This window comes from Pterocles gutturalis, unplaced genomic scaffold (genome assembly GCF_000699245.1).
Source record: "Pterocles gutturalis isolate BGI_N339 unplaced genomic scaffold, ASM69924v1 scaffold25834, whole genome shotgun sequence".
Taxonomy (NCBI): domain Eukaryota; kingdom Metazoa; phylum Chordata; class Aves; order Pterocliformes; family Pteroclidae; genus Pterocles; species Pterocles gutturalis.
In genome coordinates, this window is record NW_010136505.1 from 5,935 (window position 1) to 21,275 (window position 15,341).

Consider the following 15,341-nt stretch of genomic DNA (forward strand, 5'->3'; position numbering starts at 1 on the left):
TCTTGACTCAGTACAGTTAACAAATAGATGTTTTGCCCCTGAAGGAGAGGTTTGTTTTTCTTATTGCCTGGTTAATCCATTCTGAAGGTTACTCTAGAATACAATATAGTGTTATCTAAAACAAGTCTATTTATGTAACAGCACTTTTTAAAACACTCCTTTTACTTTCCTGTTCAGCCATTAAAAACTTTTATTTTTTCTGTTGCAAGAGACAGAGAATTCAGAAAATTGTCTGACTCAATTTTGTTTTCATGCATGAAGATGGAAATGCCAAGGAAAATTAAATGTTTTGGTAATCCTCTAAAGCAAATGGATTGTATTTTCCTCCTGTTTTCTACTTTGTAGAAACTTTATGTTAAAAATATATATACTTTAGCAAGAACTACATGTTAATTTAGGATTCAGCAGAAAAGGTTTCTTGCTTATAACGGAAGATTTATTCTGGTTTATGGCTTCTGTAGTTCATAGTTAATATTTAGATTTGCAATTAAATAGGCATATCCAAATGCAGTACACATTAAAGCAGGAATACAGTGAGCATACAGAGGATGTCTGTGGAGCTTTTTCTTCACAGTTATTTAGAGCAAAATCTTGCTTCCTTTTTTTTTTGCCAGCTGTGTAGAGTTTTGGAGATTTAGGTAATTATATCCCTTCTTAAATTATGTCTATGGCAGAACTAACTTTCCATGCTTTTGTGGGTGAAATTGGAAAGCAAATGAAATGTTTTTAAAGTCACTTAGTGGGTTGTGTAATATTTCTGTTGTACTTAGTCCAGTAGCCAAGTTTTTAAATCCCAAGTTCACAGCCTTAAAAACTGTGTAGTCACATTATTATGCTGCTCAGACACCTCTTTTTGAAATTTGCTTTGGATGTTGCTGCAGCCAAGCTGATAATCTTGAAGTTTTTTGCTGCAGCTTTTGTTTTGTGTAAAAACTTTAGGATGAGTATGTATAGGTGTACACTGTTTTGGATGTATGGCTACCTTGGGTAATCACCGAGAAGGTATCTTTATTGCCTGTTTTGATGGACTATATTTGGTCAAGGAGCACAGTACACTTGGTTAGTTTTCTTGTGGTGTTTAATGAGCTGAGAAAATGATTGGTTTGTGCTCTGAAATTTCTGCTATAACAATGCATTTCTCTTTGGTAAGAGTGTATTTGTATGTTTGCCCTAGGTGTCTGTTTATGATAGTAAATGCCTGGGAAATTCAAATGTAATAAATACTTTTAACTGGTATTTTGTATTAGCAACTTTTTTGAGATATAGTTTGAAGTGAAGGAAAATAATAATGGCGTTTGCTGTTTTCCTGCATACTGGTATCAATTTGGCAGATTTGGACCTGATCTCTCTGCTGCCTTTCTGTTTACTGTGCATGGCGTGACAAAGAGCGACACCAGTGTAGCTGTTTGCCTTCATCTACCACATCACCCTTCGGAGAAGGCACTAGACTCCGAAAGGGCTGCCCTCCCAGTTTGTTGTGTTCATCCCAGGGAGGGAGGGAGCAGCAGCAGGCATGCAGGGCTGGGTTTGGAGGGGTGCATGTGTAGGACTGTTTGTGTAGCTGCAGTGTTCAATGCAGAGTTATAAGTGATTTGACCAAGGCAGGGGAGGAAGTGGGTGCCAGAACCACAACACGAACGTAAGGATTTCTGACTCGTGGTGGGCTTGGAATGTTCTTTCAGCTCCAAAGGACCTGGAATCGCCTCATGTGCTTTTCTTTAGCAAAAGTAGGTAATTAGATAAAACTACAGACATGTTGCATAAACATATCAGGGAATGGCACTGTCTCAACTTTTTTCACTTTGTAAATCAAGACTTGACCCAGTAACTGATAACCACTTACAATTTAAAGTAGTGGAACTGTTAGGGCAGGGTATAGCTTGTATCTAGTCTGGTGATTGTTAAATGTCTCATTGCACACTGTAACATTTCAGGAGGTGCTTTGGGTACTTCGTGAAAGTCTCCTTTCCAAATGTGACAAAGTTACCTTTGAAAAGGGGACACAAATGCCCCTTTGAGCATTTTGCAGAAGAATCTCTCTACTGCTGTGCTTTCTGTGCATACTGAGTATGCTGTATTTTCAGATTACACACTGACGATGGAGTAGATCTGTCACTAGCAAGATGCTATTCCCTGTGTTTTTCTGTTGTAATGTGGAGATAAATGTGGTTGACGCTGTTGACTGATGTGAACTTTGCACGTGTACTAATTCGAGGGAGCCCATGCCTGTTTGTTTTACATGTTTCAGAAATACGGCTACACGCACCTTTCAGCTGGTGACCTTCTTCGAGATGAACGGAAAAGGCCAGGCTCACAGTATGGAGAACTCATTGAGAACTACATTAAGGAGGGGGAAATTGTACCAGTTGAAATAACAATCAGCTTGCTGAAGAGGGTAAGGAAAGGGCTATTTCCTTGCTGGTTCACTCTTGCAGGTTAAGCAATAAAGCAGTGGCGGTATTCTGGAAGAATTGTCTTTCCTCCTGCATGAATAGCATGAAATATCAGACACGCAGGTGCACATCGCGTACTGTGCTTCTCCTGGCAATCACTCCTGCTTCTTTCTGGGTGGTTGGAGGGCAGTAGCTAGTGACCTCTGATACCTGGGGATTTGTGAGAATGGATTATTTTATTTTATTTACCTTAATTTTTTTGTAGCTCTAGGGAAATCAGTGAAACTCTGTATTTCTTATTTCCCTTAACTAGCTTTTTGACCTGTTGGTCAGCTCACTCATATTTGACTGGAGGGTAGAGGGCTTAAAGGTACTACATTTCTCAAACTTTTATCGAAATAGTCAGGTGAAGAGCACTTGCTAATATTTCTGTGGAAGGAAAAGCTCCAGCCTTTATCCTTACTAGATGTCAAGGGAAACAACCAGAGTGTCTCCTTTAAGACAGAAAAGGTTTATTTTGCTCATTGCACTAAATTTATCTGGAGTTTTTCCATTAGAATTAACTCTAGTTCAGGGCTGTTTTGGCATCTTACTGTGTAACAGCACTTCCCAGTATCTTATCATAGAATCATGGAATGGTAGAATCTTGTAGAAAATCAACTCTTAAAGCTGGGATTGTGTGTTATGAGATGTTGAGCTTTATGATATAGTAGATTTGGTTTGAAAGAAGGCTACTTTTTTTTGCATCAGTGAATTAGCATACATTGAAGGTGAAACAAAAATACATTTTGTAAATCTACAAAGATCCCAAGATAAATACGTCTGAACTTGCCATGTCAACATGTTGGGGGTTAATTTAATAAGTAGATAAATGGTTGTATGTGCAGGAGATCATGAGTTGAATTCTCTTTTATCAGGCTATGGATCAAACAATGGCTGCCAATTCCCAGAAGAACAAATTCTTGATTGATGGATTTCCCAGGAATGAAGATAATCTTCAAGGCTGGAATAAGACTATGGATGGAAAGGCGGATGTTTCTTTTGTTCTCTTCTTTGATTGTGACAATGAGGTAATGAAGTGTGTTATGCTGTAACTTCCTTTCTTGCTATATTGTGAGAGTCATTCAAGAAGAACAATAAAACTCTGTCAGGTAGTGAATGGACTAGTGGAAGAGTAGGAGGAAAACTTGGGCTGTGAGTTTCAAGGCTTTTTTGGCAACTTGTTTTTGCGGATGAAAGACCGCATGGTTTTGAAATAGCAGGCAGCTAATAGCACTGCATAATCATGTGTGAATAAATTATATTGAGGAAGTACTTCAGGCAATTGTATTCTTAAGGAAAATTTATAAAAACTTTAAATACATTATACAAAGTTGTTTGTTTAATTTTCAGAAAACATTACTGTGTTTACTCTTAGTAACTGTTGTTCAGTCCAAAATGAACTTGATAGCAATGTCTGCTTTAATTCTAAAGTGCTGACAGCAGCAGTCTTTATTTTCATAGTTATGAGCTGTGCTATAGGATAGCCAGTAATCAACATTTTATTCAGTAAGTCATTAGATTACAAGGGCATTTTGACAGTGATGCATTATATTAATTTAACAAGTGCCATAATATGCTGTCTTTTTATTATGTCGGTGCCCCTGAGGCATAAAAACTGATATGAGAATCCCAGCACCTTAAGCTTTCTTCCTTTTACCCTTTTCCCCAATTTCCTGAGAAATTTTGTTACTTTTTTTTTAACTTAATTGCTTTTTTTTTTTTTTAATCTCAAAGAACAAGCGAGGGGTATTTTTTTTTTTTCTATTTAAAAATAATTTTTTTTTTCACTTGGTGGGGTGTTAATTTTGGGGTTCTAATTTTTACTGGATCTAAAAATAGAAAACAGTGCCTACATGATCTTCTGGATTTTTTTTACTATGGGTATATTTTGTAGGAAAAAATAATTTTTAACTATTGTCCTCTTGTGTGAGTAGGATAAATGTATTCCTGAAGTGTACATGTGTCAGCATTGCTTACTTAACTTTATGGTTCTAAACCTAGTTCATTGGAAAGTTAGCTATGGTTAGTTCTTTAGTTTTTACTTAGATTTTGATTTTTAAGGCTTTATAGCAGTGTCAAGTAAGAACATGTTAACTTACAATAACTTAGTATATAGCCTTACAAAATTCTTGGGAGAACATGCAGTGACTTTCAGTGCAGGCATATCTTAGTCTAATTTGACGTGCTGCTTTTCAGGAAGTCTGAACACATCCTTTAAAATCAGGTAATTTTCTTCTTTAAATGTCTCGAGTTGGAGTCCCAGTGGAACCACAGAGCTTGATGTTGCTTTTACTTCCACTGACCCCAAACCCATTTTAAGGGCCCCCATTTTAATAAACTGATAAAGGGTAAAGCTATTATCCTTTTTCTCTGGAGAAGTTGAACCTCCCATGCGAATTCTAGTTGCATCCACCGGATCTAGACAGTATTTTGTGTGTCAGGGCTATTTAGATCTTCATGATTTTTGTTTTGTTCCCGCTTTCAGGATGGCACCTGTGTTCCTGGCTGTGATCATCCTTTTGATGTTTTTTTTGTAGATATGCATTGGCCGCTGTCTTGAAAGAGGCAAGAGCAGTGGTAGGAGTGATGATAATCGGGAGAGTCTGGAAAAGAGGTACTATCTTCAAAACTTTTTGTTTGCTTTCTGTTTATACGTTACTATGTAATGCTTATTTCCCCTGTGCTTTCTCCTAGAATTCATACGTATCTGCAGTCTACTAAGCCTATAATAGATCTGTATGAGAGAATGGGAAAAGTCAGAAAAGTGGATGCCTCTAAATCCGTTGATGAAGTAAGTATATAAGCCAAAAAACCATGGGGATGTTAGTGGCAGGGTACATATTTTTGGCATTCTTCTGAGATGTGTGTATGTGTGGTTAGTGTGCTAATTAAGCACTGGTGTGTATCACTGACGAAGGTTGTGGAACTCTCGTTTTGCCTCTCGGAGAACTGATTAAGATGTGAATAATTTTAAGAAATCAATTCGTTCTGCTTGAACATGAGCTGGACTAAACTAATTTTCAGTGTTTCTGTGTTTAACAGTGTCCTGTCTTTTTCACTTTCGTGAGCTTTTGCGTTTCTGAAGTAGTATTGCGCTTCTGTCTCAGTTTCCCAGAATTGATGCCAATTTCACTATTAAAGAATTACTGTGAATATTCTAGGAAAACCCTATATTTTTTTTTTTAATACTCATTGTGTGTGCTGATGTGACTTGAAGTAACTCTTTGACTAACAAAAATATTCTTTTATTCTTATTCTAAAATCAATATTCTTCTTTCTCTTTTTAGGTTTTTGAAAAAGTTGTACAAATTTTTGACAAAGAAGGATAATTCCCAGCTTGAAAGTTAATTTAAACTTGTGCTTGAATCTTGCTTGAATAGCTGCTACTGCACTCCACTCTTTGTAATTGTTTTAAAAGATTTTTTTTTTATTGTTTTTTTCACATATCTAATGATTGGAAAAGCAGTTAATTACGAATTGATCTGTTTTTTAAGTAGGAAATAATTTCTTGTGGCTATAGGATACAAATTTCAGGGTTCTCCATTAGTACAAGTTCGGTTACTCACATGGCAAGACCACAGGTAAAACATCTCTCTGAAGAGACTATTTATTCTGCCACAGTTCTGTACCTGTCATGGGCAACCCTTCTTATTCCTTATTGCCATACACCTTTGTGTTTTTTTTTTTTAAGGATCAACTGAACAGCAGCATTAAGCAATGAGGGAGCTGGGTGCCCTTGGTTGTTTTTCAGATGCTTGGACCAAATTTAGCAGATATTTTTTCACAGTATAATTTTGTCACGAAGTTCCTTGTTGTCCCCAAACCTGAATTCTCTAAGTCAAGCTACGCTCAGTGTGAGAACCTGTTTTAGCAGTTCTCACAAAACTATTTAATATGCTGTTCAGCAGTAGACATACAAAGTACTTTATGGAAAGTGGTGCTTTCTTATGACTCTGGATGTAAACTGTCTTGTAAGTTCTTGAGTACCTGGATGACACGGCCCTGGGCTTTACCTTGTCTTCATTTGCAAAAGGTTAAGAATATAATTTCAAAGTCAGGTCAGTATTTCCATACTCACTTATTTTAAATGATAGTTATATTCTTAATTACAGTATGGTCTTCACAAGATGGCAAAACTCTTAAATAGTGTACAATAAGCAAAATCTTTAAACAGTTCTGTCTTTTGTAACAAGTGGAAGGAATTTTCTGTATTATTATTATTTTTGAAATACTGTGTTACTGAATGCTTTAAGGTTTGTTACCCGGGGAAATATTTTTATGGTTAAACTAGTGAATTTGTTTCCCTAAAACTGTATAATTTTAATAGCTGCTTGTTTGAAAAAAAATGTAAATTATTGCACTTGTGTTATGATGTGGACAGTTGAGGCGAAGATACTTGCAGAAAAAGTTCCATTCCCTTAAACGAATTGGGTCCTGCTTCATTGTGTTCTCTTGAATTAGCCAAGTACAGTAGCGGCAATAGTTGAGATAAGCAGATAACTATTTGAAACAAAATGGTTTAAATGTTTGCACAGATGTGGTGTAATTCTGCCTTTTGTTTAAAGTAACCTTTTCTCTCCCCTAGATAGTATGCATAGGTCTGTGGGGGCCCAGTCATGCATTCCTTGCATGCCCTAAGCTTTCACTGAAGAGGGCTCCAGAAGGCTTGAAGATGAGTGTTTTAACTAATTTTAGTGATAGAGTGATTCTTCCTACATTAACTGACACTGTAATTGGTTTGTGATACACTAATAGATGTTGCAAATTACAGGGAATTGCAATTTGGAAATCTTGGGGTTCATCTTTTCTTTACTGATGACTTTATTTAGGAAAAGCTTTAAATTAAGCCTAGCTTCTAATTGGAATCAGATGTGTTGGTCCTCATCCTGCAATCCGATCTGTGCAGGCAGATTTGTATTTACATGAATTCTCATCTTGCTGAGGCTCTTGAGGTGGCTGGACTGGCGAAGAGATGGGTGCAGAAACAAACTACAGTATCTTTTCCAGTGTGGTGGGAGTTCAAACAATGGACTGAGCACAAATAGCTGTTTACTACTGCAGAGTATATGGACCATGACTACTTTTGTGAGAGTGGGAGGCTAATGCTTTCGCTTTATGGATTTCCCCTTAAAAAAAAAAGAAATCATGGAATTTAATTCTTATTGTATAAGTATGCTGACATAGGATAGGATCCAGCGAAACTGCATGTTTTGATATGAAGGTTAGAATCAGGATTTTTCCAAAAAGACTTAAAACAGGATTCTTTAATCTATTTAGAGAGATTTCATTATCTTTTGTTTCTAAATTACTGGTTTTTAGAAGTTCTGTTCAGAATAGAGTATCTGTTTTCTCTCATCATATACTTTTCTGTGTATTTAAGTGCTGAAACAAATAAAAAATCCTTTGAAGCAAGTTTTTAGAAGAAAACAATGTTTTGGCAATATTGAATTTGGAGTGGATTGTAATGTGTCTGTGCAAAGACCCGATTTTTTTTTTTTGGTCATTTTATTTATTGAAGATGCCATTAAATGTGTTACCAATTCTTTCAAGTTGGACTTTTGATTGAAATAAAGATTAAAGGCAATATGCCAATGTGTTGTGTCCATTTAGCAGCAAAACTACCAAGAATTTGGGAAGATACAATAAAATTTGTTCTGTGGCTTAATGTGTTTAGCTTACAGTTGTCTGTCACCATGGATATTTTTAATATATATGTATATAAAGTGTGTATATATTGATGTTACGTATCTTGCAAGCCCGGATACACAGGGGTATGTGTACAAATCTTCAACTTTCACCATCAAACTGAAGTCCTGAAGACCCTGTTAGGCACAGGATAACATCAAGCAAATGCCCATGGAATTGCAACCTTTTCTTGATTATATAGGTTTGTCAAATTATTTGTATTGTGCAGGGATGATTCATTTGGCACATCTGTGAAAGAAAGAGGACTTGGGAAGTGGAGTAGGAAACAAAACCTATTACACAGCTGCTGCTGGAGACACTTTTTTCCTTGATTTCTCATGCTTCCTTGCTCAATCACCAGCTGATTGCCTGAATGCCATTCCGCTGCCTTGTGACACATGCTTACATGCCTTACTGGGGACTGTGTCCTTAAAGGAGATTGGCACAGTATAATACTCTTTATAAAAGAAACTGAGAGGTTGCCAGGCTTATTTTAAAGTAAGTCTTAAGATTTTGCATGAAGGTTTGTCACAAAATGGGTTTTTTGTTTATTCATGTGTAAGTTTTCAGTAAACAACACGCTGAAGTTGAAACCTTACTCTGGAAAGATTTGCAGAGCTGGCCTGAAAGGGATGAGAGAAGCAGGGGATTTTCCAGCAGTGGTAGATATCTTTCTGCTGGTAAAACTACATAGACCAAACTCTTTTGCTGAAACCTCACCCCTGAGGTTGTGCTGTCTCCTCGGGGATGGACTGATGAGGCAAGGCTCTGGCAGCTTGCCCCAAAGTAAGCTTTCCACTCCCCCAAGTGGGAGACTTGAACAGAAAATCCCTGCCCGAAAGGTACCGATTTGATGGAGTGGGGGCAGGCGGAGGAGATGCTATTGTGGAGAAGACCTTAAGCATGCAACTGAGGATTGCCTCAGTGTAAGATATTCTCCACTAGCAATGTTTTGTCCTTAATAAGAAGAGATGGTTCATCAGGGACTTCCAAGGTCTTGTGCAAAATGCTGCGTCTTACAACAGTGGGGACATCTGTGTGCCACTGGCCAGCCTGAACTGGGGAGAATGGGAGTTAAATGGAAAAAAAACTCAGTTGAGACTGGAGCTGCCAACTGTCATTACTGGTTGGCAGTTTCTAGCTGCCAGCATTTAGGAAAGTTTCAGGAATTACTTTTCTGCTTGGTTTGAAGTGCAGTACCAGTTTCGTCCATGTTGTGATACAGATGTCTCTGAACGCTCTGATCTGTGACTACTCAGCTGGCCTGTGGCTTGGCGGGGGCAACAGTTGGCCCCTTGGCAGGATTGAGTTGTTTTTTTTCAAGACACAGTGCAGTGGGACTCGGGATCTGGGCACCTGGGGCTGTGCGCTTGCTGTGGTCCAAAGATCCCGGGGTTAACCGCTAATAATGAAAACTGCAAGATGATGGAAAGAGGATGCAGCTAATCAGGTAACAAAGGAGACAGGAACAAAAATATTAAGACTTTTGGTTTCATATAGCAGCAGTTCACACACTCTTGATCTGCACACCTTTATAAACCTTCCAGTGGAGATAGGGGGGCATAGCTGAATTTAATCGTGCTGCTCTCTGCTATTTTTCGTGGATTGCTTAGTTTGAGATGGTAGTTTTCAGTCTGTAGAGTATTTCTGTTGGTAACTATGGGCATCTTTATTGAGTCTTCTAGTTTGCTCAGATGATACATTCTCTGTCCTCTTTGCATTTTGCCTTTTGATGTATTTTCCTTAACTTTCTGAATTGCAAGTGCTCTTTGGGATGGGGAAAGGGGGGCTCTTACCAATCTCTATGTGCCTTGTAAAAGAAAAAAAATCTTTAAATACCTTCAGCTGGAGCAATCACAACCTGTTTCTGCCAAGGAGCTTGGTACACAATCTGTTACAAATCTGACATGAAGCACATTATGTTTTTTTTTTTTTCAGCTGCAGAAAATCTCAATGTAGTACCTCTGTGCTTTTCTCCTGTATGAGATCAGATGTGTCTGTCTTGCTTCAGCACAGTGTTTAGCAGCAGTTCCGTGAAAAAACCTCCTCAATCACTAGATGTTAAGCTAGGTGTGCTTCGGTGGAAGCAAGTGAGATGATGGAGGAGGGGAGGAAAGGCTCTTAAAGAAGCTCAGTCAATTCTGCTTCACTAGTCAGACTTCAGCTTTAGATACATACCTGTTCTGCACAGCAGCGATGCTTGTGTTTAGTCCAGCAATTTCACGATTATGCTGGATAGAAATTCATGCAAAAGCACTCCCTGCCTAGAACATGCCCATCTCCCCTCATCGTCTCTGCCACCTTGAATTCCAGGGGTTGTGGAGAGAAGAATGTGTCTTCAGGGTAAAGCTGTAGAAACTGAACTGGGCAGGATGAAGACAAATTGAGCCATGCTTGTGAAGAACAAGATGCACAGCTCATTTCACTGTGGGCAGCAATGCCAGGCTATTTTGTCATCCTGGTTTATAACTGCATTCAGACAGCAGAGCAGAAATTTTCTCTTTCCCCTCAGATGTTTGGCAGAAAGCTTGCTTTTGTCTAAAGTGCTTCTTAAGTACTGTGTGAACCATTCAATCCTAAACCAAATACCCAGTTTGAGTTGTGCTTTTTCTTTCTAATTTACAAATAGGAGGGTTTGGCTTAGTTTCTTGTTATAGCTGTTGCAGTGAGACAACTGTTGGAAAGTACGAGGCGCCATCCCAAAAGATATTATCTGCTTTATTCTGGAGGGCTTTTTAGCACAACGCAGTGTCTTTGTAGTAAGAAATGTCAAAGATTACTGTGCGACTACCAAAGTGTAGTGATCTGTGGATGGTATGTGGGAATGATATCTTGTACAGCCTTTGTGCTCAGCACACACTTTTATTTAGTATCATGAGATATGAAAAGAGATTTTTAGGATAGCTTCTCAATTGGATTAAGTTTTAGGAGTGAAGCTTTATCTGTCATGGAGATCTTCAGGGACTATCAGGATCTGTCAAGGTATTTGGAGGATGTAATACGTGGTGGTCTTCTTTCCTGACTGAGCATAGAGCTGACTCGTTAGGTGCTGTTCAGGGCATTACTCCTGTTGTCTTCTTAAACCAGAACCAGCTGAAGCTCCCAGCTGTGGTCACCAAGCATCCAAGGTCCATGTTATGTTCTAACCCAAATCCCTCTGTCCTTGTCCAAGTACCTCCTCTAGTTTCATTTGGGTATGATGGAAATCATCAGTGCCTGTATTTCATGGGAGGGACTGCCACAGTCCCAAATTAAGCTGCTGCCCCACCTCATACTCCGTACATACAAATTTCTGTGAGAGGGACATGCCCTCTGGCAGTGGCAATGGCTTCCTTACTGCGGTTTTCCTTTCCAGGACATGCATTCTGGATGGACAAGATTTCCCAAGGTATAGTAGTATCTCCCTGTCCCTTACGAGAGACGTTATCCAACCATGGGAGAAACCCTTGGGCATAGAAGAAAGACAACAATGGCGTGAAACATCCTGGATGCATTTTTCAGATTAAAGTATAATCAGCTGCCACATTTTTACTGGGTAATCAAAATGCCTGTGGAAAATAGAAACAGGGATAATTTTACCATGTTCTTTCTAATTTAAAATTTTCTGCCGAAAGAAAGTGCATTTGACCGCTTCCTTGTGACAGAGAGCTCGGGATTTTAAGTGCTGTTCCTGAAGCGAGCACTGCATTTGGCTCACCATGTATGACTTCTTGTGAAGCTTCCCTGGGCTCTTGGATGCTGTTCTTGCCAGCGCAAGCAGATTGCTTCCAGCAATAAACATCCCACAAAATTATGTATGTTCTTTAAGAAAAGTACCAAGATTTTCTGCTAATTGCAAAAATACATAATGGATGCCTTCAGCATCTGTTATTTATTCTCTAACCAGCTTTCATCCAAAAGTAACCTTTAAACAAACATGAAGATTGGGTAGTGTAACTGTTCCAGTGTGTCACACACATCTACATCCTCCAGTTTAATGATGTTTGAAACACAGGCTTACAGATGACTTCTAGTGAGAGGGAGAAGTTGTTTACATCTCTAGCTCGGTGACGTTCACAACCTGGAGAAGACGATGCTGGGTGCCAGAGCTGAAAGCATGTCTCCAGCGCTTTGCTGTGCTCTTTGTGGAAGGCAAAGCCCAGCAAAGAGATGATTATGCTCACAGGACAATTGCTTCAGTCTGCCACAAGGAGGGGTGCAAGGCTCGCAGAGAGGAAGATGCAGCTTCAGAGTGTCATTCATAGGCTGTATAGTATTTCCCGTATATTGAAAGACCTGAATTTTTATTTAAAAAGCCTCCTTTTAAAAAATGGTGTAACTTAAAAAAAAATCCCCTTAAAGACACATATTTTTGATGGACTTTTTGTTGCACTGAGAACCTGAATTCTTATTTAAAAAGCCTATGGTGTAACTTAAAAAAAAATCCCCTTAAAGACACATATTTTTGATGGACTTTTTGTTGCACTGAGATTTGCTATATTGGTAACTTGACAACAGAGAACGTCATGCTTTTTTCTTGGTTTATTTAATAGTATCTAATGAGAACAACTAGCTGGGGCCAACTTAATTGTTGTGGCTGTTCTGTGCCACTAAATTCGTGATAGGTTTGTCATTCCCATCCTGAACCAACTAGGCAACTTTCCAAGATTGGCTTGGGTGAGAGCTTTCTGTTAGCGAAGGAGTCACATACCTGGTACCATGGCAGAGAAATATTCCTGGTGCCTCTCCATCCCAGAATGCCTCGGAAGTGAGATCTGTCCTGGGTTGGCAGAGGGAGCACTGAAAGTGAAGCTGCTGGGAAAAGCTGAGGGGTAAGCACCCAATTCCCTTTCGCAGGGGAATTTTAGAGAGAAACAACTGTAGCTACATAGTCAAAAACCTGAATTGTTTTGTCTGTTGATTGATGCGTTTTGGCAAAATCTCCTTGTTCCCCTTCTGTCTAAAGGCCTCTGATGGAAAAGCATGGACTAGTTTACTCCTCCAGCCACAGCTGTGCAGATACTACCTACAGCTCCGTGCTTCCCAAAAGGACCTCAGGGTAGGGGAGTGGGAAGAGGCAGGCTGGGGCTGGTATCTTGGCTGGTGGAGGGCAGAGGAGTCTTGGGATGCCAGCAGGGTTACATTGACAAAGCCTCGTGCTGGGGCATGGCCCGCGGTTCTAAGCGTGGGGCACAAGCAGGACCAGTCCCAGCAGCGGTCCCCTGTGTAGGCTCAGCATCTCCTGCTGTTCCAGTGACATCTGGGTCTTGTGCCACTTCACTGGGAGACAGCAGAGCAGCACTGCTGGGGACCGAGCGCTAGCGGCTTTGCAGCCCCTTTGCAATAGATCTTCTATCCCTCTGTGCTTAGATGTGTTTCCATTTTCTAAGCAACCTGTATTGCGGATGGGGAGATTAATGCACAAAGGAACTCTGAAACTCAGCAGAAGCACAGCCCAAATGAGTGGCAAAAGGACAAACAGCCTTTGCTTGCAAAGAGCGGCTACTCAGTTTGGCCAAACTATCTCCAATTCAGTGCAGTTAACAGGACAAGGTACCTTGCTGTGGTTTAGGAGAATTCACCACAGCAATTCAACAAGTCCAGAGTCATTTACCCCCAAAGTTATTCCAGGTGTTTAGGTCAGGATGTTAAACAAGTTCTGCTGTTTGGCCAAAGTATTGAGAGGAGTTATTTTTTTTAGGGAAATTAATCAGTGCAATTTTTTTTTAGGGCACCTGCCTATGCTGGTAGAAAAGTGCCTCAAGAACAAGTTAACATAGCTGTGGGAGGAGTCTGAGAATCAAAACTGGTTTGGGAGTCCAGTCCTCCCTGAAGGATGTGACATCTCTCAGAGTCACATCCAACCTGTCCATCTTTGCTGCACAATAAAAGACTAAGTAATTATGCTTCAGATAACATGTGTTTTTGAAAGTCAAGAAGAACATGAATTAATTAGAATGATAAGGCACAAGTGACCTTAATAAGTTATAACCTTAATTTTGAAAACAGTCAAAAAATGACTCATCCATTAACAGACACTGTGACAGGGGTTACTGTGGAGAAGGGAGATTTTGAGTCCCTTTGGGAGAGCAGGTAGGTTTCTGCCCTCTGAGCAGGCACAGGGTTGCCACAGCAGCTAACAGCAGTGGACAGGAGGCAAATGTAGAGCCTTAATTAGCTTGGTTGTTATTCTTCCATCACAAGCAATTAATTAACTCCTGCCTTATCTTCCCTGCTGTCCCCTCTCTGAACTGTACAGTCCCATAAAAATATGAGCTCTGGGGGAAAAAGGATAAAAGTGGGGAAATGAGAGCCCCCACAAACAGTCAAGGCGATTCTGAAGGGTGGAGAAATGGGTGAAGTCATTGGCAAAAAACACACCTGTGACAGTCCTTGGTACAAATGCAGACTAACCTTCATGTGCTACTAATTGGTCTAACTGGTTTCAGCAGGGAACTCAGCCCAGGTGGGTGAGGACAGGTGCTTGCTAACAGGGCTCCCGCTGGTCCCCAGAAGCTGGGTAGAATTGCCAACTGTAAGCCAGGACCTTACACTCAGGAAGGGAAGTGCTGGTCCTGCAGCCCCTGCTTCAGGATCCAGGGAAGGAGCAGAGGTGAGAGCTTTGGGTCTGGTTATTACTGTGGTGGTTTGCTCAGGGGCAAGGCTGCTGGGTCCTTTGGAGCATCAGAGCAGGGCTGGGCTGGGCTCTGCAAAGGGAAGGGGCTGGGGGTGTTTTTGAGCAGTGCCAAGGATGTATGGCTGAGTAGCTTCCTTGTATTTCATCAGATGTTGCTGGACACCGAGCCGGGACCTGAGCACACAACCTTGGGATCCCTTGGGCACAGGTCTTCATCAAGTGTGGGTCTTTCTTGCCCTGTGGGTCCCTTTCCACACCAGTAAATTCCTCAAAGCGCCCAAGTTGCTGTAGATCTCGATGTTACTCAAGGGGACTTTGGTACCCCAAAGCCTGTGTGACTGGAGAGTCTGCCAGGCACTGAGAGAGCGTGAAATTTGTTTAGAAATAATCTGAAGATTTTTTTTTCCCTTGCTTTCTGACTTATCTTTTTTTGGTTTGTTTGTTTCTGTCCAATAACCACAAGGAGTAGGAAAGTTGTTTTTTTCTTTTTAAAGCAGACTCAGATTTCTATATCATCTCTTGGTTTCATTTAAAGTGGGGAAAAAAAGTTCTACCAAGTCCCTATAACTCCAGTATTGCCAGCCTTAAGGGAGCGTTGCTAGCTC

At 40.1% G+C, this 15,341-nt stretch overlaps 1 protein-coding gene across 1 annotated transcript; it reads left to right on the plus strand.

Annotated features, from left to right (window-relative positions):
• Positions 1–2,239: 2,239 nt before the first annotated feature.
• Positions 2,240–6,272, plus strand: CMPK1 (cytidine monophosphate (UMP-CMP) kinase 1, cytosolic). The gene is made up of 5 exons (XM_010082336.1): positions 2,240–2,395; positions 3,311–3,463; positions 4,973–5,049; positions 5,130–5,226; positions 5,723–6,272. The coding sequence occupies exons 1-5, from the start codon at positions 2,240–2,242 to the stop codon at positions 5,762–5,764; spliced, it is 525 nt and encodes a 174-aa protein (XP_010080638.1). The 3' UTR covers positions 5,765–6,272.
• The last annotated feature ends 9,069 nt before the right edge of the window (positions 6,273–15,341 follow it).